This window comes from Canis lupus, chromosome 20, assembly GCF_003254725.2.
Source record: "Canis lupus dingo isolate Sandy chromosome 20, ASM325472v2, whole genome shotgun sequence".
Lineage (NCBI taxonomy): Eukaryota > Metazoa > Chordata > Mammalia > Carnivora > Canidae > Canis > Canis lupus.
The window spans coordinates 55,615,372-55,640,319 of NC_064262.1; the positions used below are offsets into that span (position 1 = coordinate 55,615,372).

At 55.8% G+C, this 24,948-nt stretch overlaps 2 protein-coding genes across 5 annotated transcripts; one reads left to right on the plus strand and one right to left on the minus strand.

The window, feature by feature from the left end:
- The first annotated feature begins 3,125 nt into the window (after nucleotides 1-3,125).
- Nucleotides 3,126-14,360, plus strand: STAP2 (signal transducing adaptor family member 2). 4 transcript variants are annotated; one of them, XM_049097925.1, is made up of 13 exons: nucleotides 3,128-3,468; nucleotides 6,094-6,165; nucleotides 6,292-6,414; nucleotides 7,522-7,578; nucleotides 8,019-8,119; nucleotides 8,388-8,522; nucleotides 9,211-9,280; nucleotides 9,369-9,471; nucleotides 9,570-9,644; nucleotides 10,632-10,787; nucleotides 10,881-10,961; nucleotides 11,035-11,109; nucleotides 14,149-14,360. In XM_049097925.1, exons 1-13 carry the CDS (start codon nucleotides 3,367-3,369, stop codon nucleotides 14,241-14,243), a joined length of 1,245 nt encoding a protein of 414 aa, XP_048953882.1. In that variant the 5' UTR covers nucleotides 3,128-3,366; the 3' UTR covers nucleotides 14,244-14,360. The 4 variants fall into 4 exon arrangements, with proteins under 4 accessions (XP_048953883.1, XP_025312797.1, XP_048953882.1 ...); XM_025457011.2 differs by lacking the exon at nucleotides 14,149-14,360 and adding an exon at nucleotides 11,343-11,498 and having other exon boundaries at nucleotides 3,131-3,468; XM_049097926.1 differs by lacking the exons at nucleotides 11,035-11,109; nucleotides 14,149-14,360 and adding an exon at nucleotides 11,110-11,330 and having other exon boundaries at nucleotides 3,126-3,468.
- FSD1 (fibronectin type III and SPRY domain containing 1) lies at nucleotides 11,701-23,889 on the minus strand. The gene is made up of 14 exons (XM_025457003.3): nucleotides 23,642-23,889; nucleotides 23,126-23,424; nucleotides 22,025-22,120; nucleotides 21,672-21,803; nucleotides 20,797-20,898; nucleotides 19,899-19,921; nucleotides 19,582-19,703; nucleotides 18,926-19,135; nucleotides 15,548-15,646; nucleotides 14,612-14,771; nucleotides 13,964-14,043; nucleotides 12,301-12,552; nucleotides 12,108-12,196; nucleotides 11,701-12,014 (listed from the first exon to the last, which is right to left on the minus strand). Exons 2-14 carry the CDS (start codon nucleotides 23,138-23,140, stop codon nucleotides 11,904-11,906), a joined length of 1,491 nt encoding a protein of 496 aa, XP_025312788.1. The 5' UTR covers nucleotides 23,141-23,424; nucleotides 23,642-23,889; the 3' UTR covers nucleotides 11,701-11,903.
- Nucleotides 23,890-24,948: the final 1,059 nt, after the last annotated feature.

Genomic DNA, 24,948 nt, shown 5'->3' on the forward strand with positions numbered 1-24,948 from the left:
TAAATAATCTTTTCCAGAAAGTTGAAGAGGAGAGAACACTTCCCAATTCGTTTTATGAAGCTAGCATTACCCTGATAGCAACACCCGATAAGGGTAATATAAAAAAAAAAAAAAAAAAAAAAAGAGGAAGAAGAAAAGAGAGAAGAGAAAGAAGGGAAAAAAAGAAAACTATAGACCATATTCTTTGTGAACAGATGCAACAAATCCTTAACAGAATATTAGGAAGTAGAATTTGGCATCATATAAACATAATTACACACCATGATCGAGGGGGAGATTACTCCAGGGATGCAGAGCTGGTTCAGTATTCAAGAATCAATGTTATCTATCATATTTAACAAGCTGTGGTAGGTAGAGTAATGATTCCCTAAAGATGTTCACATCCTGGGTGGCTCAGCGGGTTAAAACGTCTGCCTTCAGCTCAGGGCATGATCCTGGGGTCCCATCGGGTCTCCCTCTGCCTGGGTCTCTGCCTCTCTCTCTCTCTCTCTTTTTCTCTGTTTCTCATGGATAAATAAATAAAATCTTTTTAAAAAATGTTCATATCCTAATCCCCAGGACCTGTAAATACGTTAGGCTACGTGGCAAAGGGGATTTAAGGTGCAGATGAAATTTAAATTGCTAATCAACTGACTTGAAAGAAATTATCCTGGATTATTTGTGTGAATCCAATGTGATCACAGTTTCCTAGACGCAGAATAGAGAAGTGACAGCGGAAGAAATTCAGAGTGATATGATGTAAGGATTGTACCTGCATTTCTGGTCTTGTAGAAGATGGAAGGGGATCATGGGCCAAGGAATGCAAGAAGCTTCTAGAAGCTGGAAAAGGCAGGGAAATACATTCATCTTTTGAACTTTCAGAAAGGAATGCAGCCCTGCCAACACTTTGATATCAGCTTTGTGAGATCCGTATACAACTTCTACAGAGCTGTAGGGTAACATATCTGTATTGTTTAAGCCTTTACATATACAATAATTTGCCCAAAGCAGTCACAGAAAACTAACACACAAACTAAGGATGAAAGGTCGAAAGAGCATTTCAATCGATTTAGGGAAAGCATTTGACAAAATTCAACACCCACGCATGATACAAACTCTTAGCAAACTAGAAAAAGACAGAAACCACCTCAACTTGCTGAAGAAAATCCACAAATCTTCAGTTAACATTTTACTTAATGGTGAAAGACTAAACATTTTCCTCCATAGCAGAGGGAACAGGGCACCCGTAACCGACACAGTATAGCCATTGCAATAAGGGAAGAAAACGAAATGAAAGGCATACAAATTGGAAATAAAGACAGAAAACCAGCTCTATTTTCAGATGATGTGATGGTCTACATGGAAAATGCCAAGAAATGTACAGGAATACCTCGTGCTAATGTGCTTCACATTTTTAAAAACTAAATTGAAGGTTTATGACAATCATGCAGCACGATTTTTCCAACACCATTTGCTCACTTTGTGTCTCGGTGTCACATTTTGGTAATTCTCATAATATTGCAAGCTTTTCCATTATTATTATATGCTTATGGTGTGGCTCATGGGAAGAGGGCAAAATATTAACAGTACTGGGAGTTTGGAAGCAATTGATCCATAGATGACATTGAGAGAGAGAGAGAGAGAGAGAGAAACCAAGAAACAGACTCTTAATCATAGAGAACACAGGGGAGGTGGGGGTGGGGTTGGGGGAAATAGGTGATGGGGATTAAGGAGTGCACTTGTTGAGAACTGGGTGTTGTATGGAAGTGTTGAGCTGCTGTCTTGTACACCTGAAACCAATATAACATGTGCTTTTAACTGGAATTTAAACAAAACTTTACGCCACTGGGGCTGCCCAAAACTTTAAAGATTTTTTAAAGTACAATCTACCACCCCCTCAAGGGGGGTGGGGCTCAAACTCACCCCATGATCAAGAGTTGCATCCTCTACTGACTGAGCCAGCCAGGTACCCCTTAAATAAAAACTTTTCATATGGGGGCACCTGTGTGGCTCAATTGACTGGGCTTCTGCCTTTGGCTCAGGTCATGATCTCAGCCAGGCTTGAGCCCCATGTCAGCCTCTCTGTTCAATAGGGAGTCTGCTTCTCCGTCTCCTTCTGCCTACTGCTCTGCCTATGTATGTTATTTCTCTCTAATAAATAAATAAAATCTTTTTAAAAATAATAAATAGATGATAGATAGATAGATAGATAGATAGATAGATAGATAGGGGCACCTGGCTGGCTCAGTCGGTGAAGCATGTGACTCTTGATCCCAGGATTATAGGTTTGAGAAACACACTGGGTGTAGAGGTTACTTAAAAAAAATTTTTTTTTTAATGTATACCTAAAAAAAACAAATCAACTGCATGACTGTGTACTAGCAGTGAAATCTGGAACGAAAAGTGCATTGCCATTTAAACTGCTCAAAAAAAAAAAAAAGGAAAAGAAAAAATAAATGCTTAGATGTAAGTCTAACAAAACAGGTACAGGACGCATATGAGAAAAGTATACTGTGCTGATGAGCGAAATCAAAGATTTAAATAAGCGAAGAGACAGACCATGTCCATGGATAAGATGGACCATCATAGGGGCGGGTCAGGGTGGTGAGTGGCTCTTGATCTCACGGTTGTAGGTAACAGCCCCATGTTGGATATAGAGATTATTTAAAAATAAAATCTGGGATCCCTGGGTGGCTCAGCGGTTTGGCGCCTGCCTTTGGCCCAGGGCGCAATTCTGGAGTCCTGGGATCGAGTCCCACGTCGGGCTCCCGGCATGGAGCCTGCTTCTCCCTCCTCCTGTGTCTCTGCCCCTCTCTCTCTTTATGTCTATCATAAATAAATAAATAAATCATTTTAAAAAATCTATTTTAAAAAAATTAAAAAATTAAAAAAAAAAAAAAAAGACTCAACATAGTCAAGATGTCAGGTCTTCCCCAACTGACACACTATCAAAATCCCAGCGGGTCTCCTGGTAGGTCTAGGCCAGGATGGTCTAAAGTATGGGCAGCCTCAGGGGCACTCGGGGCCCCAAGCTCCTTCCTTTTGTGACCTCCCTTGACACAGCCCTTGCCACTCTGGCACCTGGCTTCTCCCTTTCTCACGTCCGCACCTTTGCTGAGGCAGGTCCCTCCTCCCAGTGAACCCTCTGCCCAGCCCTTGCTCTGCCCTGAAAGCCTCCCGGTGGCTTCCTCCTCCGTGACTCCAGCAGGCTTCCCAGACCTCTGGGGGAGACCAGAGAGGCTGGGATTCCCGGAGGACAAGCCCGGCCCAGCACCCACCCAGAGCTGGCAGACAGAAGAGGAAATTCCCCTGGAACCTGTTTCTCTGCTTCCCCGCCCAGCTGGGGCACCCACTGGAGGGAGAGGCCAGGCCAAAGCCCCGGCCACCATGGCCTCAGCCCTAAGCCCACCCCGGGGCCCCAAAGGCAAGGGTGCTCTACCCTCACACTACTATGAGAGCTTTCTGGAGAAGAAGGGACCTCATGACCAGGTGAGGCGGGGCGGGGGCAGGCACCGCTGGGCCCCTGGGTGGCTGGCGGCACTTCCCTGAGCCTGGACTCTGCATCTGGGCCGCGGTGGGTCCCGGATGTGGCAGGGCGTGCGCTGGGGGCCGGGAGAGCCTCGCCCACCATCTGGCTGCCTCTCTCCGTGCCTCTCCCCGCCTGTCTCCATTTGTCTCCCTCGTGGTCTCTCTGTCTCTTGGATACAAACAGGACCAGGGGCTTCCACCAGGAAATGGGAAGCCTCCTGACTCCCATGCCCTACCCCCCAGCCCCTAAGGACCCGAGAGCCTCAGCTGCAGGGGGCAAGGCCAGGACAGGTGGCATGTGGACAGGACAGTGAAAGCTGGGGGTGCCACACGTCGGGGACCAGATACTGAGGCAAGCCCGGCCCTCCTCCCCTGAAGCCCCATCTCCTCCTCCCCACTGCTCACATTCATCCCCTGCTACACCCCCAAACAAGCGCCCACCGCCTCCCCTGCCCATCCCCAGAGCCACCGTCAGTGAAGTTCCCTCTTCCCTTCCTTGTGCCTCCAAGGGCCCACCTCCTGCCCAGCCCAGACAGCACCTAGACAGCAGAGGCTCAGCAAGGCCTGGCCCCAGAGGGCGAGACCCAGGTTCACATCCCTGCTCCACGCCTTCCTGACTCCCAGGCCTTGACAAGGGGCTCTCCATCTCTGTGCCTGGGCTTTCTCCAATGCAAAACGGGGATGCCAGGGCCATAGTCATGGTTACAGGAGAGGGAGCGCCCTCAGTGGTCTGTGGACCTGACTCTGCAGGCCCCGGTGCCTCACTGGTGTGCGTGTACCCTATTCTCACAACATCCTCCCACATAGGTACGTCTCTATGGACATTTTAAAGGTGGGGAAACTGAGGCACAGGGCAGCTTAGATACCTTGTGTAATGGTGTATAGTGAGTCGCTGAGGAAGCAGGTCCGACCATGCTGAGTTTAATCACGTACGGCCCTATCCCCAGTGGCCGGCACAGAGTAGGTCCTCAGTAAATATTAAATATATGTATGTGCCTAAGGACGGACGGGTGGGTGGGTAGATTAGCGGATGAATAGACGGACGGGCAGCCAAGGGAGGAGGAATAGGCGGCTTGATGAACCGATGCTAGCCGTCAACGGGAGAACTAGCCTCGTTATCATTATGGACTAATTAAACTAACTCCTCCTTCAGGAAGTCTTCCCAGATTCCCACTTGGAGGGCCTTTCTCCTCCTCTGTGATCTCAAGGCTCATGTTCTGTCCCTTCTGGGGTTCTAATTTCTCTTCCCAGGAGCATTTTAGTATCTGTGCTTTAAAAAAAAAATATATATATATATATATATAAATTTATTTATATATTTTATTTATTTTATATAAATTTATTCCTTTGAGAGAGAGAGAGAGCATGAGCAGAGGAGAGGAGACAGAGGCAGAGGGAGAAGCGGACTCCCCGTTGAGCAGGGACCCAATGTGGGACTCAATCCGAGGACCCCGGGATCACCACCCTAGCCGAAGACTAAACCAACTGAGCCACCCAGGCGCACCCCCCCTTTCTAAGATTTTATTTATTTGAGAGAGAACATGAGCAGGGGGAGGGGAGAGGCAGAGGGAGGGAGGCAGAAGCCTCAAGCCAATGCCCCACTGAGCATAGAGCCCTATGCAGGGCCTGATCTTGGGACCCCAAGATCATGACCCAAACCAAAACCAAGAGTTGGACGCTGCACCAACTGAGCCACCCAGGCACCCCCAGATTTTAGTAACTGTATATTCTATGTTCTTCTGGAAAATGATCTATTTAGAAACAGAAGCCACGTCTCATTTATTATTTTGCCTGGAACACAATTGGGTGCAGAGTAGGCGTTCAGGGAATATTTGCTGGGAAAAACCCCTAGAATATTACAATCTCAGCTATGTCAGCCCCTGAGATCTCCAGAGAGTTAGGACACTTATAATTCAGAATCCTGGGGGAGAAAACCTGAATCTGCAGGGTTTCAAGGGTCCAGAACTTTGTGAAATTAGGAGATCCCTATAAACATGTATTGGGTGGGCAAGGAGAAGGGAGATGTAAGTATGTGCAGAGGAGTAAACAGATGGGCGGGTGGGTGGATAGTTCAACTTTCCCCCAAAGCTCCTTTTTTTTAATTAATTTATTTATATTTATGAGAGATGCAGAAGGAGAGACAGAGACATAGGCAGGGGGAGAAGTAGGCTCCCTGCAGGGAGGCTGATGTGGGACCCAATCCCAGGACCCCAGGATCACGCCCAGAGCCTAAGGCAGACATGCAACCACTGAGCCACCCAGGTGCCAAACTCCTTCCTCTATACCCTCCAGAGGGGTATAGAGGGAGGCGGCTCTGGATCTCCCAACCCATCAAAATTCTCTTGGGTCCTTCCTCAAAGAATAATGACTAACGGATCCCCAGAAGCTGGGCCACGGATGGGGTGGGCCTCCCAGGGAAGGCAACATTTGTCCAAAGCGGGTGATGAAGGAAACTGTGTGAAGGTCCGGGGAAAGAGTACTCAGGCAGCAAGAAGAGCCAGTGCAAAGGTCCTGAGGCAGGAGGGGGTGTCATGGAGGTCTCCAGATTTGCCTTCTCACCTTCTGCCCTCTACTTTTGGTCCCCAGGATTACAAGAAGTTCTGGGCGGGCCTGCAGGGCTGCACTCTCTATTTCTATAATAGCAATCGGGACTCACAGGTAAGGATGGGCATGAGGCTCAAGACCTGACCGCAGGGACCAAGCAGAGAGCGCGGGGGTGTGGCCAAGCCCGAGGGCCTGAGAAGCAGCAAGCCCAGCGCTCAGGTCCTGCCTCTGGATCCCCAGCACGTGGAGAAGCTGGGCCTCGGAGCATTTGTGAGGCTCAGCGATGAGGCGCCCGGCGGAAGCCCCAGAGACCCCGGTATCTATTTCAGCCTGGTCCTCTGGAACCAAGAGATCAAGTTCAAGGTAGGCCTGCCCCTCCCTGTCACACTCACCACTAACACACACCAGCGTGGACTCACACGGGGTCTACCGTTCGGTTGGGGACACTGGGCGAGTCTGCGCCCCAGTTCCTACAACTGCAGGACGGGATAACACGGGTAAAGTAGCCAGAACAAGCCTGGAGCCCGGGGATGGGTCACTGCCCTCCCGCGACCTCTCAGCCCACGTGATCGAGCACCTACTGTGTGCCAGGCACTCTCCTGGTTGCACAGCAGTGAGCAAGACAATTAAAACTCCCCACCCTTGTGGAGTTTAGAGTCTGGGTGGCGGCGGGAGGCACACAACAAACAACCTAAACGTGTGAAATGTCTGGAGTGTCAGCTGGCAGCAGGTGCTAGGGAAAGGACACAGGGGGGTTGGGGTTACAGCGTCACACAGGGTGACCAGGGACGGCCTACCTAGGACCTGAAGGACGTGAGGGAGCCAGCCACGTGGACATCTGTGCAATGGCTCTGCAGCAGAGGCCTGGTGTGCTGCAGGAGCAGGGAGGAGGCCCGGGTGGCTGGAGCAGAGCGAGGGCAGGGGAGACAGGGGGGACGGAGGGGGAGGGAGGAGAGGGGAGAGTGGGGGGCAGGCCTGCACCCCGCGGCCCTCTGTGTGGGTGTTTACTCCAAAGGAGGAGGGAGTCCTGGGAGGGTTGAGAGCACAAGAGACACGGGATCAGATTTATGTTGCTTTAAATGTCCATGTAGCGTGGCTCAGCGGTTGAACATCTGCCTTCTGCTTAGGCCATAACCCTGGGGTCCTGCAATCAAGTCCCACATCGGAGTCCCCGCAGGGAGCCTCTTTCTCCCTCTGCCTGTGTCTCTGCCTCTCTGTGTCTCTCATGAATAAATAGATTTGAAAAAAATAAATAAAAAGTCCATGTAGAATAAACGAATAGATACGATAAATTAACATTGATTCGGTGACATTGCAGAATAGCATCCCACAAGGACTTCCCTTCAGACATCCTAAATTAATCCGACCTTACTCATTTAACCTTGGGAACAACTACTATTCCTCATTCCCATTTCACAGATGAATAGGCTGAGGCTCATCCACATGGACCCTTTCTGTTTCCCTCCCCAGGTGGAGAGCCTGGAGTCTCGGGAGATGTGGAAAGGCTTCATCCTGACGGTGGTAGAGGTAGGACGGCTTGCCTGCTCTCTCCATCCTACACCCCTCATGCCAGCCTCCTCTCTGGCGTGGAGGAGCCCACAGACATCTTATGCAAAAAGTGTAAAAGTTACCTGCCAGTGCTTAAAAGCCTGGGGTTTCTCGGTCAACATTCCCCATTTGTCTTTCAGTCACAGGCCTCTGCCTGGCCCCTGCAGGCCGCTGGGTTTGAGACCCTACATTCTAGCGTCTCATCTGCCCTCCCATCGCCCAAGTGTCTTCATGTCCCCTCCAAAGCCTCTCTGCCCCGCCCCCCCCAGGTGCAAGGCGGCTCCAGGGGCCCCCAGACCCGGGTTCCCATCCTGGCGCGGCCCGCATGCCGCCCCCCCCCTTGCCCGTAGGTGTGACACGGGCACAAGCCGCTTGTGCCCTGACGGCTGGGTGCCCTCGGGCGCCCCCTCGCCCCTCAGCTGCGTGTCCCGTCCAACCTGACCCTGCTGCCCGGACACCTGTACATGATGGCCGAGGCCCTGGCCAAAGAGGAGGCCCGCCGCGCGCTCGAGGTGCCCCCGTGAGTGCCCCGGAAGGGCGGAGGTGGTGGGGAGCCGGGGCCGCCAGCGGAGCGCGGGGATGGGGTCCTCGGGGACTGGTCCAGGTGCCAGGGACGGGGCTGGGCTCCGTGGGTGGGGCTCCGTGGGGGCGGGGCTGAGCTCGGGGGCGGGGCTCCGTGGGAGGGCGTGGCTGAGCTCGGGGCGGGGCTCCGTGGGGGCGGGGCTGAGCTCGGGGGCGGGGCTCCACGGGGGCGGGGCCTGCCCTGAGTGAGAGACGCGGTCCCCCAGCTGCTTCCTGAGGGTGAGCCGGCTGGAGGCGCAGCTGCTCCTGGAGCGCTACCCCGAGTGCGGGAACCTGCTGCTGCGGCCCAGCGGCGACGGCGCGGACGACGTGTCGGTCACCACACGCCAGACGCTCCACGGGTGCGCATGCGCGGCGCCGCGGTGGGAGGAGGGGCGAGCGCGGGGGCGGAGTCAGAGCCGGGGCGGGGCCAGAGCTCATGGAGCGGGGCCCGGGGTGGCGCGAAGGTGTCAATGCCTGGAGCGGGAACGGGACTCTAGAGGCGAGTCAGACCTTTGGATGAGGATCGGCCCTCGGGGCGGAGTCGGAGCTGGGTCTGGCATCTGCAGCGGGGAAGAAATCAAATCCAGGGGTGGAAACCCGCCCTTTGGGCGGAGTTAGGACCTGTGGGTGGAGTCCTGGCCCTGCCCTCCCCGCCGCGGTTGAATCAGGCTTTGGAGGTGGAGCCACTCTGGGCGTGGATCAGAACCTGGCCCTGCGGCCTCCTTTGGGACGGTCTGGTGAGGGGTCCGGCCAGATGAAGGTGGGGTCAGAACCCTGGGGGCGGAGCCAGCAGGGAGGCGGGGCCTCCCGGGGTGGAGCCATCAGGGCCCGGAGCTCCCCCGGGGCAGTGCCGGGACCAGTGGCCAGGTCTTCCCGGAGGATGCAGTCAGTTGAGTCTTGTCCTCCGCAGAGAGCCACGCCAGGACGGGACGTGGTCAGTGTGCGGGGAGCAGGAAGAGGTTAGGCCCTCGGTGGGGGCGGAGCCAGGACAAGGGGCGGGGTCCTCCCCGGCCGAGCAGGTCCACCCACTCACCACGGCCCGCGCAGGACGCCGGTGTTCCGGCATTACAAGGTGAAGCGTGAAGGCTCCAAATATGTGATCGACGTGGAGGATCCGGTGAGCGTTGGGCCGGGGTCCCCAAGCTCGGTGGTGGGGTCTGCGCCCCTTCCGCCACCGCCCTGACCCCGACCCTGTGCGCCTCCAGCTCTCGTGCGCCTCGCTGGATGCGGTGGTCAACTATTTCGTATCAAACACCAATAGGAGGCTGGTGCCCTTCCGGCTGGACGAGGACTACGAGAAGGTGCTAGGTGCGGCCTCAGGGAACCGGGGGGCCCCTGCTCCCACGGGGCACCCCTGGGCCAACGCCCAGCCGCCGCACCTCCTCTAGGACCGCTCTCTGTTCTAGGCCACGTGGAGGCGGATAAAGAGAACGGCGAGAGTGTGTGGGTGGCGAGCTCGGCCCCCGTGGCCCCAGGCCCAGGTGAGGCCCCGCCAGCGGCCGCCGCTGGGACAGAGTGGAGGGACACCTGGGACCCACAGGGTGCCGCCCGTGTCTGATCTTGTACCCGGAGTTGCAAGGACCCAGAAATGACCCAGACCCTGCCCTGCGGGTTGTGGAAGGGGAAACAGCTGCACACACTCCCAGCCCTGTGCAGTTGAACCTGGGGCTGAAGGCAGCGGTGCCTAGACTTGGGGCAGGCGGCGGTAGAGTAGGGGGAAGGCTTCCTGGAGGAGGGGGTGTTTGCTTAAGGTCTCAAACGATTTCAGTAGGTAGAGCTGGGCTTCATCTGGAGCAAGGACCCCCCAGAGACCTGCATCTGGGTGGCTGCTGAGAAAGGGGTGGGAGGCGGTCCAGTTTATGGGGCAGGAAGAAGAGGCTGGAAAGGTCCATGGGGTGAGCAGTGTGGGCCTCCCGGGGCTGGGCAGGTGCTGGGGGACCCTTGTGCACAGTGGGCATGTATGTACACGCTTACACACTGCACACTCACGAACACGAACTGCATCCACCTGCTCATGTGTAGACCCCCACGTGGACAAGGGTGCCACACAGTTCCAGTCCTGTGTAGCAAACATAAGCCACGCCCACGTGTACACACAAATGCTCATGAGCATAGATTCAGACATTTATAGGTAGGCGGGTAAACACAATGACAGAGACAAGCAGCTGCGGACATACTGTAGCATCCACACAGTCTCATGCACGTACGCACACGTTTAGGTGTGTGTGTGTACAAACCCTTTACATATATTCAACTATGAAGATGCACTCAAGCGTACGTGTTTATGCCACACAGGGGCACAAACACACTGACTCCTAAATGGGCACGTGCAAAAACACACACATGCACAGGGTCCCGTGCCCAGATCCAGGCGCGCATACATGCATCCGCATTCGGAGGCACACAGAGCCACGCCGAGGTGTCCCTGCAACATGTGGGCCCAGACAGTGACTTCTGGTTCCCACCAGGGCCTGCACCCGCCTCGGGTGGCCGCAAGCAGCTGCCTCCTGTGCCCATCACACCTCCGCCAAGCCAGGACAAGCCACCCCTACTTCTGAACCAGAACGAGAACTACGTGATCCCCATTGCAGACGCCCCAGCTGCCGACTACGAGAATGAGGATGGTAGGTGGGAGGCAGTGGGTGACACGGGGACAGGGGCGGGGTGGGGAGGAGGCTAAAAGCTAGCTGTGACACACCACACCTTTGTCCACGCAGTGCCTTCCCCCAGCTGGCAGGTTGTCCCGAAGCCCAGGAAGTTGGCAAAGTCTCTAAAGCCGCCCATCGCGCCCAAGCCAGGTAGGGGTCCTCCTCCCCAGCCCTTCCTCATCCGGCAAGAGCCAGCCTCAACCTCCCCCTGCTTCTCCTCCAGAGCCCAAAGGCGTCAACAGTGGCCTGGCCAAGAAGCTGGCAGTCGGCTCAGTGCAGGCCTTATTCCCCACAACAGGTGAGGTGTCCGGGCTTCACAGGCGGCTGACCTGCACGATCACACGGGACCCCCATTCCGAAGGGTCCCTCGCTTGGTCTAATGCCGCGCTGTCTCGAGATTCCTTGTTTTTACTTTTTACTGGGCCCTGCAAATTCTGCAGCAGGTTCTAGTGGATGTCGGGTGGGGAGGACAGCCTGGCCTGGGGTTCCCTGCGGCAACTGAGGCCTCGGTCACCCCCCGCCCTCACCCAGGGTTGGCAGATTTGACGGCAGAGCTGGAAGAGAAACTGCAGAGGAGGCGGGCGCTGGAGCACTCAGCTGGATGTGCTGGGGAGTGAGCCGGTCTCGGGGTGTGCAAGTCAGCCGGGCAGACAGCTCCTCTCAGAATAAAAGCTCAAGTGACCTGGGGCCTATGTGTCGGGCCTGGCTTGGGGTGGGGAGGGGGCAGCGAGGGTCTGTCAGATGTCCTTCCACAGCAGGCCCCACTCAGCAAAACCTACCACCTGACCCTACAAGAAAGGCCCATTTTACAGCCAGGAAAGTGGAGGTCCAGAGAGGTTCGGGGCACAGTCAGTGCCACCCAGCCCCAAAGAACCATCAGCACGGCCTGGCCAGTGATTGACCTTTATTAGGAGGTGAGGTGGGGGACGAGGGCCCGCCCTGGTGCCCACTCCCCATTGGTGACCCCCCCCAATCAGGAGTTAAGGCTCCAAGCAGCAAGTGAGAAGAGAGTGCCGGCTGAAACAACCAAGGCCTGGGGGTGGGAGGGGCCTCCCCAAAATCAGCCGGACAGGGCGGGGGCAGTCCAGTGGCCTAAGTGAGGCTGGTGTTGGAGCTGCTCGTGGCACTGCCCCGCTTCTGCAGGCAGCGCACAGAGCTGGGAACCTGTAGGCCTGTCGTCACCTGGAAGCTGCCGCACCACACCTGCGGACCAGTAAGGGGAGCGCAGGGGCTCAGGAGCAAAGCCAGGGCCCCCCCACCCCAGCCCTCCCAACCCCGCCACCGAAGGGCTCTCACTGTGAAAGCAGGCAGCAGGGGCTGTGTGAACTTGGCCTTGAAGGTGTGCAGCAGCTGTTTGGTACGGGCGTTGTAGAAGGACAGGAGGCCTGGGGTGGAGACAGAGGGACAGAGGGGCCTGATGAGAGGCGTCTGCGGCATAGAGCCGACCCAGGGAGGTGGCTAGGGATGCCGACTAGGACTCGGGGGTCACCTTGGTGGAAGTCGCAGTGCACGCCCAGGCAGTCGGGCACGGGGGCATCCAGCACCTTGGCCTTGTTGGCGTGCTTGGCGGTGAAGCTGACCTGCAGCCAGTTGTTGACGTGCAGGCACCAGGACGCGGCCGTCTTGCCCAGCTGCTCGAAGCGGCCCAGGCTGCGGTACGCCACCCCCACGCCGAAAGCCTTGCTGTCCGGCTCGTAGCGCACCTCCCAGTAATGTTCCCCACCGTCGATGAGTGTGTCCCCTGTGGGGTGAGGTGGGTGGCGGGGACCAGGTGGACTCGCGTCCCAGATGCCCTTCCACAAAGGGATTGTCACCTAGATACTCCTCAGACCATAGCTCTTCCCTCCAGATACTCCTCAGTTCCCAGTTACTGGGTTCCAGTACTGGAACTCCTCAGTTCCAGTTACTTCTAGGTGGTCCCCAGGCCGCATCCACTTCCTCAAGATACTTGGCCCAGATGCTCTTCAAGCCTCAACTGATCTTTTCAGATTCTCTGCAAGTCCAAGCTACTCCTTCCAGATACTTCCAGGCCTTAGAAACGTCTCCCACTCTTCCCCATGTTCAGATACTCCCCAGTCCTCAGTTCATCCCAGAGACTAGACAATCCCCAGACCCTTGCTCCTGGCCGACTCCAAGTATTCCCACAGGCCTCATGTGCTACTGGAGTGCGGATACTCCCTGGCACTCTGGGCCTCTTTCCTACTGCTTTGGGAATCTAGATTGTGCCCAGACCCCCAGCTCCTGGTGGAAGCCAACGTCTTCCGGGCCTCAGCTCTTCCCAGGATTCAGATGCCCTCTGGATCTCAGCTAATCCCTGAGTACACATTCTCCCAAGTCCAGATTTAGATTCTTGCCAGCTCAGCTACTCCCTGACCCGGCGACTCCCGAGCTTCAGCTTCTCTGCGCGCTCCTGCCCCCTCCCGCCCCACTGCCCTTGCCCATCTACTACGTCAGCTCCTCTGCAGGCACAGGGCTAGCCCCTCACACGCATGTCTTCTCTGGGTCTGCTCCTCCCAGACATCAGCTACTCCCTCAATCGCAGCTAGGCTGGGCTCTTCCCTCTGCAAACCCCACCACTACCACCACCACCACCACCGCCCCTTCCCCTGCTTCCTCCCCGAACCCCACCTCTAGCCAATCCCAGATGCTTTCCAGAAAATCCGGGTCCTCCACAGAACCTCAACTTCTCCCCAGACCTTAGCTCATCTCCAGAATACAGCTGCTCTCCAACTCCGCCCCCTCCCAGGTGCGAGTGTCCGTACTGACTTCCCCATGCCCCAGCCTCTCCTTCACCCCAGTGCTCACTGTCTCCCACACCGGCGACTCTCTGGCTCATCCATAAACCCATCGCCTGTGTTGGCAACTGTTCTTCCCAGCTACTTTGCAAATCCCAGGTACTCCACAAACCCCAGGACAGCCCCTGGCCAATCTGCAGGCCAGAGCCTCCAAAAGCTCTCTCCACCCCAGGAGGCCCACACCCCCCAGTCCTCCCACTCCCCCAGCACCACAGCAACAGGTTATTGGAACCATTCCCAGAGAGCTTTGTTGGTGGCTACCTCAGTTTCCCCAGCCAGGGGAGTTCTCGCCCACCTCCCACCACCAGGGCCCTGCCCAGAGTGTCCCTCTGTCCTCCTGTCCTTGCCCCTCCTTACCCAGCACCGTGTAGGACTCAGCCGTGAAGCGATCCCGACCCCCACGACCGGAGGGCATCCTCTTGGGGGATGGCACACCTCTGTGAGCGGCAGGGAAGGGAAGGCTCGCTCAGCCCTCGCTGCCCCCAGAGGAGGGTTTCCCTGGTCCACCCAGCCACCGAGATCCCTCCATCAATCCTTCACAGGATTTGGTTCTGTTCATGCACTGGGCCCCGCCTATCAGAACACACCCGTGCCCTTCCTCATCTGGAAAACGATTCGACTGTCAAAACCCAGTTAGAGGGACGCCTGGTGGCTCAGCGGTTGAGCATCTGCCTTCAGCTCAGGGGTGACCCCGGGGTCCTGGGATCGAGTCCCGAGTCCCGCATCGGGTTCCCCACAGGGAGCCTGCTTCTCCTCTGCCTATGTCTCTGCCTCTCTCTCTGTGTCTCTCGTGAATAAATAAATAAAATCTTAAAAAAAAAAATCAAAAACAAAAACAAAAAAAAACAGTTCCAAACCTCTTCTCCCTCCATTTACTCTTTGAGCTCCTCCACCCCGCGTCCCTCCTTCCACCCCAGCCTTGACCACGCAGGCCACCCTGCCCAGCCCGCTTGTCCCCCAGACACTCAGGAGGGCGGCTGGGCTGGGGCGGAGGCGGGGTCCTACCTGGCCGGGGAGTTGGCAGGAGACGCCGTCCGCCCCTTGCCGTCCTTCTCCCGAGTCTTCATGTCCTGCACCTTCCCGCCCATGGCGTCCCACTCCACGGAGAGATCGTCCACCCGCAGGTTCTGGTGAGATGTGGACGCATCCAGGCGGAACATGAACGCTGGGGCCGGGCAGACGCGGGAGTCACAGAGATGGGGAAACCCGGAGAGACACAGAGACACAGAGAGACAGGCAGTGACCAAGACAGACCATGACAGGGACAGGGAACAGAAACCAGACGACAGGGCCTAAGACAGAAAGACGGAGGGAGAGGGATTGACAGATGGACTCAGAGGCAGAAGATACAGAGAGGACAGGCAGCAAGACACCCAGACAGACAGACAGATGGGCAAGAGCAGAAGGGGCAGAGCCTGCAGCCGAGGCCATGAAGGCCGAGGGCTCGTGGCCTCAAGGTCCCTTAGGTCTGCAGGCTTCTCCAAAGCACTTGTGCTCCAGGCTTCTGTCGGGGCTTAACTGCAGGAAAGGGGCCGGGCAATAGGACGACAGGGAAGCTAGACTGCAGAAGGACTTCCTCGAAGGGCACACAGAGGTGTTACATTCTATCCCCAACTCTAAGAGCCCTTATCTATTTTTTTAGAAGATAGAATGAGTGTGTGTCTGTGTGTGTGTGTGCAAGAGAGAGAGAGAGAAAGAGAAAGAGTATAAAAACCATCCAGGAAAAATGGGATCAACTGCAAAAGCAAAAAACAACAGCAGGTTTATATTAGACAGCCGGGCTGGGGAATCTATGGTGGACCAAGCTCTGAGCTTCCTGGCAGCCAGAGCAAAAAGGGTCACAGAACCCTGACTATAAGATTATCATTACACACCAGTACCTGGGGCCCCAGGGTGAGGGGTTATGGAGTCACAGCCAGGGTAGGGGTGGGAGCCAGTCACCTGGTGTCTCCAGGGTCACCGACTCGGAGAACTCGCCTGCAACTGCCTTGTTACAGGCTTTCACGCGAAAGTTCATGTATTTCATGTCAAACTTGAGACCTAGGAGCAACAGAGGGATCTCAACGTTGTGTACGCTCGGAGCAATAGGCCATGGTCCCTGTGTCCCATGGCAAACCCGCCACTCCTCATTCTAAGGAGCACCTGGCAAATGGCTTCTTATCCCTGAAAAACCACCTCATTCACGCGTGGGACTGTGGGTTACTTGGCTCCGCCTCCAATCCGGACCAGCCAATCAGGATGCTTTAGGAGGCAGTAACAGCAATTGGTTCAGGAATAGCATGTGACCCAAACTGGCCAATAAGAACCTTCCCTGGGACACTAGGCTTGTATTATAGAGCAGAGTCTCTGTCTTCTCTGGGCTGGCCAGCTAGGGGGAAGCTACTCTTGGGAAAGTTTATCAGCGCATTTGACAAGCCTCCTTCAGAACGCAGCCCCCAGACCCAACAAATGCAGGGAGCAAAAGTGAGCAAGTCATTTGCTGGAACCCTGGTTCCATGTGAGGTTATTTAAAGATTTCCCCTACTTCTAGGCTATGTCCCATACTCCCTTCTGTCCTCCTTTCTGTATTAGTTACTCCCAGTCTTAAAAAATAAAAAGCAGGGACACCTGGGTGGCTCAGCGGTTTGGCACCTGCCTTCAGCCCAGGGCATGATCCTGGGGTCCCGGGATCCCTGCATGGAGCCTGCTTCTCTCTCTGCCTGTGTCTGCCTCTCTCTGTCTCTCATGAATAAATAAAATCTTTAAAAAATAAAAATAAAAAGCAATCACCAAGGTGTCTTTTGTTGTCTTTCCCCTCAAGCTAAGCCTCTTTGAACAGCTATCTACATCCTTACCTCCTCTCGGTCGCCTCGCTCCCTCTCCTTCCTCTGGCTTTGTCAGTTTCCACCTTGTAGGACCTTCTGGCTGACCACTCCTTCCCTCTGGAACATTCTCCTTCCTTGGCAGCCATGTTATTGCGATCTCCTGGCTGCCCCACTCTGTTTGTTCTCCCCAGGTCTTCTTTGCAGGTTCCTCTCTCCTCGACACCCTTAAATGTCGAGGTGACTCCATCTGGGGCCCTTACTCATCTCCCTCTGCTCCCTGACCCCTTCTTGCCCTTCAGATACCCTTCAACCACAGGAGAACCCACAGCCTAACCTACAGCCCAGATCACATGTCCAGGTTCCTCCTGAGTGTTCCCTATGGGATGCCTGTTCTCTGATCATCCAAAGAGCACTCAGCACCCCCTGTTCTAAAACCTTCCATAGCTCCCCTTGCCTTGTAAAGACCCCACTCCTCCTCTCACTTCCCCCCACAGATGTAGGTGGCAAACTCAACAGGTTCCATAGACAAAGGTTCAGAGCGCTCTGGCCTCTGAGCCCTCTATCAGGCTGTGCTTCTGCTTAGAAGGCTGTTCTCAAAAAAATATAAATAAAATAAAATAAAAAATAAAAATAATAAATAAATAAATAAATTTAAAAAAGAAGAAGGCTGTTCTCCACTCACCCTTTCTCTTTCGGGCCTCAGGATGGCTGCCACTTCCTCCTGGTGCCCAAGACTGTCTCACCCTTCTCTGGATCCCTTTCTCTGAGAGTTCAGCACTTTGCTCAGTGACACCATCCACTGCCCCCAGAACCAACCAGAACTCTCTGTTTCAAAAACCTGGAACCCATCTGACTATGGATGGTCTGGACTCACAATGGGTCTCAGTTTCCTATTCTGCAAACCGACCATCGTGTTCCCCATCCTAAGCAGGTTTCACATGAGGATGAGATGGGTCGAAGCATGTCAGTTATAAACACTAAACCCAAACCCTCCTGACTGTCCAAGCCATGGAGTTGGCAGGTAGGTGACAAATAACCCCATGGGTGAGTTAGCTAGATGAGTGTACGCATCCACATCCTCAGTACCACACACCTTTGGATGGATTCAACGTCCTACCCTGCGGAATTCAATCGCTAGGAATGTTGTAGAAGGCAAGAGGGCATGGCGAGGGGGCGATGCGTCAGGAAGCCCGTGAGACAGCAGGCTTCCACCTTGATCACGGCGGCAGTTACATGAGTTTGCACACGGGAGAAAACCGCGTAAGCGATTACCCACGCACAGGCGGGTGAAGGTATGTATCACTGGGAAAATGCGGACCGACACAGCACAATGTGTTCATGTTGGTTCCTCGGATCTGACATTGAACTCCAGTCCCAGAAGCCACTGCAAGTGGCGAAAACCCAGGAACATTATTCAGCCCGAAAAAGGAGGGAAGGATGTCCCTCGGGGACACTGAGCTCAGTGAAGTGAGCCAGACACAAAAGAGCAAATCCTGTCGGATTCTGCTCACATCAGGTACCAGAAGCAGTAAAAGTCACAGGGACAGGGAGTAGATGGTGGGAGCCGGGGGCTGGGGAGCTAGCGTTTAAGGGCGACAGAGTTTCCATTTTGCAGGACGGAAAGTTACGAGGACGGTATGACAGTTTTAATAGTTTTATGACATTATGAATATACTTACTACTACCAAACTGGACACTTAAAAATGATGAAAATGGCAAATTTTGTGTTATATGTATTTTGCCATAATAAAAATACATATATTGGGGGAAAAGTGGGGTATGTTTATTCTGATTCCTATGCAAAGAATGGGTCCTCTTGCCGGCTGGTAGCTTTTCTTCCCAGCAATTAGCATGCTCATTATTAACCATGTATGCTAATTACAGATAAAGAACTGGCTGATTACAGCCCAAGAGCTATGGTGATCGTTATCTTGTCAGTGAGGCTCTCCCCCACGCTGAGGGTTTCCCTTGGCTCAAAATGGATTCTGAAACTCATTGGGGACCCCCAATTTTACCCTTCTTCAGACCCTCCCCCACCGGCTGGGGAATCCCCCATGCTTTCTGCTTTCTTACAACTGCCAAGGAAATCCCAAAACCCTGGGAGGATGCCAGCTTCACGAGCAGAGGGATTCTCGTCCGCTTTGCTCACTAGTGCCAGGGCAGGGCCTGGTATACTGCAGGCGCTCAATACGCTGAAATGAACAAGCGCTGGATCCTACAGGTAAGATGGGGACGGAGAAGGCCTTCTCTCCCTGGCCCGTTCCCTCGTCTGTAAAATGCTGATGATGAGATGAGCACGTGCACTGCCTGTGGGCAAAATGTTCAGCACGCAGCAAGCTACGCCCTCCACGAGGGGTGCAGCAGCGATCATCAATATCGATTTCATTATTATTACTTTCAGCTACTCCGATCAGTTCAGCCAGGCCCCCAGCTGAAAGGGGAAAGGGGATCCTGATACTGCTGAGCTGCCCCGGGCTTGGGGTGTGTGTCAGTGGCAGGGTTGAGCTGTCCTTACCCGTCAGGGTGAACTCCGTCTGCCGGATGCCCTCAATGACCATCCAGGGCTGCTCCTCCTTGAGGCGGGGCGGGCCCTCGAAGTTGGTCCGCCGGTACTCCAGCACGTAGTGGTCAATCTTGCTGTCCTCATCCGGCATGCGCCACACCAACGTCACACAGTTGTCTGCCACCAGGGACTCGGCCAGGTCAATCACAGGGGCGCCAGGCACTGTCCAGGACAGAGGGGGTGGGGGGGATCAGGGTCCTGGGCCTGCAGGGGCCCCTAACTGCAACTCCACCTGCACTACAGGCCTTCTTGGGGGCTGGGCCCCTCCGGATACCGGGGCCTGGGGAAGGAGCTTCCCCAGGGTGGGGTGATGGGGAACAGCTTTCTCAGGGTTCACCCAACAACCGGATGGGCTTTCTCAGGATTCCACCATTTAGAGGCAGAATATTTTCAGAATTCTCAGATAGGGTCTGGCCTTCGTGGGACTCCACCCCTTGTGGGTGGGGCCTCTCAGGTTTGGCCACCAGGGGCGGGCTTCTTCATGGCTCCACCCACAGGGGCAGGGTGTCCTCAGGGCTCCACCCCCAGGGTCAGTTCCAATGCCAGGCTTACTCGGGCCTTTTTCAGGGTACCCCAGACTCCAGGCCCCAACAAAGTTCCCTTCTCACCTGGTAGGAACTTGAGTGCCTGTAGCATCCTCCGTTCCTGTGCAAAGTCCACCATGAGGTGACTCATGTTGTCGCTGACCTTGGCCTTCAATGATAGCCGGAAGGCAGGGGCCATTGTCACACTGCAGAGAAAAGGTGGAGGCAGCCTGCTGGCAGGCATCTCAAGGTGGCCCAGGCTCTGTTCTCTGAAGTATGTGGGAGACCCACTCCCCCTGTTTCTGGTCCAGAGCTCTGGGCGTAGAGACCCTCACCTGGGTATCCCCACCTTCACACCAGGGGCAGGGCACTGGGGTGGGAACCAGATCCCAGCATCTTACCCATCTTTGATTTGCTTGGCAGCCTAGAAAAAGCAACATAATAAAATTCAAAGAGTTTTCTTGATTGAATCAGAAAGCCATTATACAGACAGGAAGACTGAGACCCAGAGTGGTAGTCCCTGGCCAAAGTCCCCCACCACTGGGGCAGAAATACTTGGCTGGGCCCCAATGGGATGGGGGCAAAGATGGGCTCATACCTCCACCCCCAGTGCCTAGTGCCCATTATATCCAGTTAGCCAGTTTGGCAAATACAAATAGAGGATGCCCAGTTAAATCTGCATTTCAGATAAACAAAATTATTTTTTGGTATAACTACGTCCCACTCTAAATATTGCATGGATGTATTATACTAAAAAACTATTCCCTTTTGGGGATGCCTGGATGGCTCAGTCAGTTGAGCATCCAACTCTTGGTTTCAGCTCGTGTCATGATCTCAGGGTTGTGGATCGAGCCCCACATTGGCTCGACGCTCAGCATGGAGTCTGCTTGTCCCTCTCCCTCTGCTCCTCCCCCTGCTCTCTTGCTTCCTCTCTCAAAATACATAAATAAAATATTTTTAAAAATTATTCTTTGTTATATTTGAATTTCAGATACCTAACAAATATTTTAGTACAAATATATTCCATGCAACATCTGGAAATACTTATACTAAGCATCTGCATGGGATATACTCATACTAAACAATTTATTCATTGTTAAATTTAACTTTCAGATCAACCATAACTAATTTTTTAGTATAAGTTTGTCTCATGTGATCTTTGGGACATATTTATATTAAATGTCATACGGGCAATACTTACACTTAAAAATCACTTGTGGTCGATCTAAAATGCAAATTTAACTGGGTGTCCTGTATTTTATCGCATGGCCCTACTAGTCTGGCTTCTGAGGTGCCCACCTGAGGGAAGTCCTCGCTGTCTGTGGCCTGCAGGGTCTGGTTGGCTGTCTCCAGAAGCTCCTCTGAGCTCTCCAAGGCCCGAGTGCAGGCCGCCAGCTGGTTCTGGGAGTAGCACAGCACCAAAGGAAGAGACACCTCACCCCACTGCATCAAACCCTCCGGGCCTCCCCACTGCCTTTGGGATTCAGGACACCACGCCTTTCTCCAACTCCCAGTGGGGGAGGTAGGGTGGAGGGAAATTGGGCCTCACCCCCCACAGTACTTGAGAATCACCTGGGGATCCCTTTCTTAAAAACTCACATGTCCGGGCCACACCTGAACCTCGAGGCCCCCAATTCTCCTGGGATGGGAATCTGGGATGCTAGAAAGTGGTCCAGGAGGTTTTGATGCAGCCTCAGGGCCTCAATTTAGAATCTGAGATCCCACAGGAGCCATTGGGGGGGTGGGGGTTGGCAAGAGATGATGCTGCCAGATATGGGGACCAGTGGGAAGGGCTGAGAAACTGGAGGCCCTGGGTGAGGACTGGAGGGGAGGAGCAGCCAGATGCGGGGGTGGGGCCCTGGGGACAGGGAAGAGGCGGTGGAGGTGGGTGGTAGGAATAGAGATCAAGGAGAGCAGGTGGGTGGGGACTGATGGATCACAGCCAGCGAAGGGGCAGAGAAGAGACCAAGAAAAAGAGGAGATGAGGCCGATGACACTGGGGTGTCTGGTTCTGGACACTGCAGACACTTGCAGGCATCTCCAAGGAGCGATGTGGGGGGAGGAGCAGGTTTGGAGGAAGATGCTGAGGCCAGATGGGCTCTGCTGAGTCTGAGGGGTGCAGTGGGGAATCGTGGCTGGGTGGGGGTGTGGGAGAGCCCCTCACACACACACACCTGTAGCTCATAGGTGCGGCTGGCGCGGTCCTGCTTTATCTTCATGAGCATGCCCTCCTTCAGCTCCTCCAGGAGGGAGAAGAGGGACTGGAACTCTGCCTCCAGGTCCTCCTGCACCTTGGTGGAGTTTGCCTTGGAGAGATGTCGTGTGGTCAGAAGGGCCAGGATTGGCCAAACCCCGTGCTCACTTGGATGGAGAAACTGAGGCCTGGACTTGGTCTCCAGGCCAAGTCTGACGGGCATCAGCAGGAACAGGCTAACCCTCCCACTGCCCCCTCCCACTGTCCCTTCCACCCACCTGTCCAAGGCTTCCCCACGGCCTTCCATCCCTTCTGTGGAGGTGCCTTCCTCACCTCCACGTTCAGCAGCATCTGCTTGAGGGAGTAGATGAAGCTCTGAATCTCTTCGTTCTTCACAGCCAGGGTCGTGATGATCTTCCGCAGCGCCTCCTGCCCCACGGGAAGCACGTGCAGAGGCAGGGCCGGTGAGCCCCTCAGCCGACCCGGCTCCCCCACCTGGGGTTCCCTACTCTCCCTTCCGGGGATCCAGGAGATGTGGAAGCCAGCGCGCCAGTGAGCTCGGGCACCCGCCACGAGGCAGGTCCTGGGCGAGGCTCTGGCCCTACCTTCCCTCACCTAGCAGATACCTGCTGCAAGCATGCCCATTTTACAGGGGGTGGGGGGGTGGGAGGGGAGGGAGGACACGACTGAGCCTCTGGGGAAGGGGCAGCCCCTGGGCCTGAGCCAGCGCTGCCTCAACACAAAGCCTTCGACCTTGTTCCTATACACTGAGGGCGGGGCATGATCTGGGGTGAGGGGCTACCTTGGGGAAAGAAAACCCCAGGGGAAAATGATGCCTGTAGAAAAGGGGTTGCTAACGCGGGGAAGGGGATACCTTGGGAACAGGGATTGGCCAGAAGAAAGGAGGAACCTGGGGAACCGGTGCCTGAGAGCCCAGGTAAGTGAGTGGGGGAGGGACCTCTGGGGGAGGGGACGCCTGGAGAGAAGGAAGCCGCGTGGGAGGATCCTGCTGGGGCCCCAACCCCGACCCAGGCCCCGGACGTGTCCCTTTCCTGGGGGTGCAGGATCGGTGGGACCACCTTGCCGAGCTGGAGGGACGTCCTCCGGGGCAGGGTGGGGCAGGGTCCCGACACCTGGTCCGCAGTCCCGATGGAAGGAGTGGGGGATGGGTCGCGGCTGGGGCCGGGATACTGGGCGCGTGTGGGGAGCATGGAGGGGATGCGCCAGGACCCGGGCCAAGATGATGAGAGGTCGGGGCAACCGGGGGCGGGGGTTCTGCGTCCGGAATTAGGGGCTGGATCCCCGCGTGGTTGCGGCGGGGGTGGGGCCTCGGCCGCAAAGCTGCGGCGGGGGTGGGGGGGCTGCGGCATCACCTGGTCGCCTCCCCCTTGCGCCCCCCCGCCCCGGGCCCGCCCCGCCCCGCCCCGCTCCTACCCTCTGGTCCTCCATGGCTGCAGCCCAGGTCGGCCCGGCCCGGCCCGCGGGCCCCGCTCGCCGTCCGAGTCCTCAAGCTGCCTTCGCCGCGACCACGAGCCAATGGCCCGCCGAGCCCTCGCCGCCGCCGCCGCGCCCCCCGTCAGCGCTCCATCACTGGCCGCAGTGCGCACGCGCCCCCCCGCGGCATGCTGGGAATCGTAGTCCCGCGCCGGGGTCTCCGCGCCCCGCCGCCCCCCGAGAGGCTGGTAGTGATGAGTGAGCTTGGTAGTGATGACTCTGCTGCCGAGAGCCCGGAGCTGAGAAGCAGGTTGCCTGGGTTCGAGCCCCGGCCCTGCCGCCCGGCCTCCAGCCCAAACCTAGTCGTGGCGCCCAAGCCCCTCCACTCTTGCACCCCTGCCGTTCCTTGGCTGCTCCCAAGGCTGGAATTCCATCCCCACCCCCACCCCCACCCCCACCCCGTGAGATCTGGCCCCCCCCCCGCTCACACTCCTTGCGTTTACTCCTAGCATTTACATCTTGCACAAGCAGATGCTCCGCATCCGATGCCTCCTTTCTCTCCCCAAGGCACAACCTCTCAGGTCTCCTCCTCCAGACGCCTCTCTGCCCCACCGGAATCCACGGGGCTCTGAATGCCTGTGCCCAGCTTGGTTTTCCCTGTCAGCCTGGGGTAGATTTATCCAGGATCCAGCCTGCGGCCAGATCTATCCAGGATCTATCCAGGATCCTCAGCATTGCCTCTCGGCGGAGGGTGGGGAAAGGGTGGAGTTTGAGAAAGTCCAAGGGAGGCGGTGGCCTGGACAGGGGAGGCGGGGAAGCTGTGTGTCCCTGGGCTGGAGTGCGCTCAGTGCCCGGCGGCCATCCTGTGGTTGATGGGAACGATGCTGGGGAGCCCATAGGCCTTCTTCCTGGGTGAGAAAAGAGGTCCTGGCACCGTGGTTGGGGTGACACCTAGAGTCCGTCATCTCCTCCCAGCCCCGGGGTGACAGATGCAGGGCTGGGAGAAATTCAGAGCCTATGTATACCCTGGCTTAGGACCCCAAACTTCTCTGCAGGCTCTGGGACTGGGGAACCCCCCATACCTGTCATGAGACCTGAAGCCGTCAGCAAAAATCTACTCTGAATTTCATTTTTTTAAAGATTTAATTTATTTATTCATGAGAGACACACGAAGAGAGGCAGAGACACGAGCAGAGGGAGGAGCAGGCTCCCTGCGGGGAGCCCGATGTGGGACTCAATCCCTGGACCTTGGGGTCATGCCCTGAGCCGAAGGTAGCTGCTCAACCACTGAGGGCCAAATAATTGAAGCTGGGATCCCAGTCTTCAATCCAGGCTCAGGCCTCTGCTGCCCACTCCTGGACCCCACACCTGCATCACCTAACCTTCCGACCTTCCCCCCTCCCACCCCAGCTCAGGTGTGTTTATATAGCACCTCCGAGAAAGATTTCCACTCACTGGGATGGGACGCATTATCCCGATCACATACACAAACTGCCCTTCAGATTAAAAACAAAAAATCTTTTGGGAAGCGGAGCCCTAAGCAGCATTAGTTTACAGGCCATCTGCTGTCCAGCCTCTGTGGCAGTGGGTGTGTGTGGGGGGAGATTGTGGCAGGAGGTCTGTCATATGGGGGGGGGGGTTGGGGGGCGGACCAGCCAGGACAGGGGGCCTGGTGGGCCAGGAATGGAGTCCCTGGGCACAGCGCTGGTCCCCCTGGTGCAGTTCTGGGGTGAGTCTTGGGCCCCCGTCCCCTCTGCCCTCCCTCCTGTTGTCCATCACCCCAGCAGCCTGCCCCGGGCTTGGAGCCCCTGGAAACCTCTCTC